At 37.9% G+C, this 2,711-nt stretch overlaps 1 protein-coding gene across 1 annotated transcript in view; it reads left to right on the top strand.

Moving 5' to 3' along the window:
* Positions 1-2,711, top strand: part of LOC104727651 (U3 small nucleolar RNA-associated protein 20-like) — a 4,533-nt gene that overhangs the window by 1,676 nt on the left and 146 nt on the right. Inside the window, exons 2-8 of the mRNA XM_010446739.2 lie at positions 60-497; positions 633-1,093; positions 1,172-1,308; positions 1,412-1,593; positions 1,689-2,078; positions 2,314-2,439; positions 2,691-2,708. Of these exons, the coding sequence (XP_010445041.1) occupies positions 60-497; positions 633-1,093; positions 1,172-1,308; positions 1,412-1,593; positions 1,689-2,078; positions 2,314-2,439; positions 2,691-2,708 (1,752 nt within the window). The remainder of the gene's footprint in view (positions 1-59; positions 498-632; positions 1,094-1,171; positions 1,309-1,411; positions 1,594-1,688; positions 2,079-2,313; positions 2,440-2,690; positions 2,709-2,711) is intronic.

Here is a 2,711-nt window from a genome sequence, read left to right as displayed (position 1 = left end):
CACTATGCAATACAGTTTTCATTTGGGTCCCAACAAGTTATCGTTGTTTTTCTTGTCAGCATACAAGTATCCGTCACCGGCAGGCAGTTCTTTGCTTTATATCTCAGCTGGATGTTAATGAACTTGCCCTGTTCTTTGCCTTGTTGATAAAGCCTTTGAACATCATATCAGAGGAAACAATGGACTCGTTTTGGAGTTCTGGCGAAAGTTCTATGGACTATTTCCATAACTCGAATTTCCTGAAGTATTTCACTGTTGATACTATTTCGACATTATCCAGGAATCAGAAATCTGGGTTTCTTCATGTCATCCAACATATCCTTGAAGTATTTGATGAATCCCGTGTCCGACCTTTTCTAGACTTTTTGATGGGATGTGTTGTCCGGCTATTTGGAAATTATGCTCCAAATATTGATGAAGAAAGGAACATTGATTCATTGGCAGCCAACCCATCAACTTCAGATGATAAAGAAAATGCTTCAATAAATCATGACCAGGTAAAATGGTTATTAGTGTTGTTTGCCTCTTTCGCTAAAGTCTTGTGTAGAGTATCCATGCAAACAAATCATTATGGTTTCTCCCATCTCCTTTGGAATTCTTGTATTGCCTGACATTTTCCCGTTTTTGTGTAGGCTGGTACTGCTTTGAAGCAGTTTAAAGAGTTGAGATCTTTATGTCTGAAAATCATTGCTCATGTTCTTGATAAATATGAGGATTGTGATCTTGGCTCCGAGTTCTGGGACCTCTTCTTCTCGGCAGTGAGTCCTTTAATTAAGAGTTTCAAACAGGAGGGTTCTAGTAGTGAGAAACCAAGTTCCTTGTTCTCATGCTTCTTGTCAATGAGTAGAAGCCGTAATCTCTTCACCCTATTATCTCGGGAGGAGTCTCTTGTTCCAGACATTTTTTCAGTTCTAACAGTCACCACAGCTTCAGAAGCTATAAAGTCTTCTGCCTTAAAATTCATAGAGAATCTGCTTTGCCTTGAAAATGAATTTGGTGAGGATGCCAATATGATCAGTGGATTCTTAGATCCTTATATAGACGCACTGATTAACAGCTTGCATTCTCTTTTCATTGGGGATATATTTAAAAGGTTAGGACTCTTGTTAATTACCGGACCCAATTATTTCCTCTTGTTTCTACTATTTCTTTAAGTGTTATTTATGTACAGGAAATCAGTCAAGTATCATGGGGAAAGAGAGATGAAAATTCTTAAATTATTGTCAAAGCGTGTGCGAGATCCCTCTCATGCTATGAAGTATTTGGACGTCTTGCTGTCTTTCTTGGATAAAAGTGTAAAAGATTCGGGTATGATTACTATCATTGCTTTTATTGGTAAAAACTTACAATATCACGTGTAAAACTTACAATATCACGTCTCTTGTATGTTACTGTCTTATTGTTCTTACAGATATTCGTCGTGAGGCTTTGCTAGCTATTCAGGACATCATACCGTTCCTTGGGATTGAGAGTACCAGCAAAATTATAAATATAATCTCTCCTCTACTTGTTGACGCTGACTGTGAAGTTAGATTATGCATTTGTGATCTACTTGAATCTATTGCAGAAAAAGACTCTTCTCTGGTTGATGTGGTTAGTATCATGTCTCTGTGTGAAGCTGAGTCATTTTCCTTCTCTTTTTTTATTTATTTTGCAATTGTTACTAACAATTGGTTCCCAACCTACAGGCGAAGCGCATTCGCGATATGAATGCCATCTCAGCCATGGAAGTTGACGACCTGGACTATGAAAAGATAGTTAATGCTTATGTGGAGATTAATGCAGATTTTTTTAATAAATCCTCAGAGCAGCACACAAAGATCATACTCTCACAGAGTATATACAACGTATCATCAGAATCCATTATGTTAAGGGGTAGCGCACAGAAGCTCTTGTCTTCTTTCATTGATTTTTCAGCCTCAATACTTCGCGAAGAGGCTTCATCACACTCTGAACTTGGTAAAGAGGTCAAAATAGCTGATGTAAGCTGGACAGGAGATCGAATACTGTTCATTTTAAGAAGTTTCATTTTGAAACACATGGGAGATGCAATAAACAGAGGAGGCATCATAATAAAGGTACAGTACCCTCCCGAATCGAGCAGAAAGAAAGGCCCGGAAGAAAAATAATGTAAATTTCATTGGACACTAGCTCTAGGGCAGGTTTATTGCTGTTGCTTATGGTTAGCTTATTGCTGTGTCTTTGCTTTATAGATAAGTCTCTTGCCAGGGATATTGAATTTGGTGTAATATGGATACTCATAGCTTTCTTCTTTGGTCTGACGATTCTCTGAAACAAATTAATCTTTCACAGGAGTGGTTTCTTTTGATACGGGAGATGGTGACCAAACTTCCAGATGCCGGAAATCTTTCTGCATTCAGACCGTTATGCTCTGAAGACGAGAATGTAGACTTTTTTAAATCTATTGTTCACATTCAGGTAAGTCATTTTATTATAGGATTCCTTGAATCCACAATTTGTATCCGAGCTGTGGTGATAATCAAAGTCGATATGATAACCACACAGTAACCAAAACCAACTTCTTGTTTTGTTCTAATCTTATTTTTCCCTCTGACTCAATCCAATGTGTTTGTTGAGACCTTATTATACCCATAGAGGATGAAGCAGCATATAGCTCGTGAAGATTCTAGAAACCTTATGGTGATTGATCTCCTTTCAATTTCTTGTAGGTACACCGTAGAGGAAGGGCA

Source organism: Camelina sativa, chromosome 11 (assembly GCF_000633955.1).
Source record: "Camelina sativa cultivar DH55 chromosome 11, Cs, whole genome shotgun sequence".
Taxonomy (NCBI): domain Eukaryota; kingdom Viridiplantae; phylum Streptophyta; class Magnoliopsida; order Brassicales; family Brassicaceae; genus Camelina; species Camelina sativa.
This window is presented reverse-complemented; position numbering and strand designations above follow the sequence as displayed.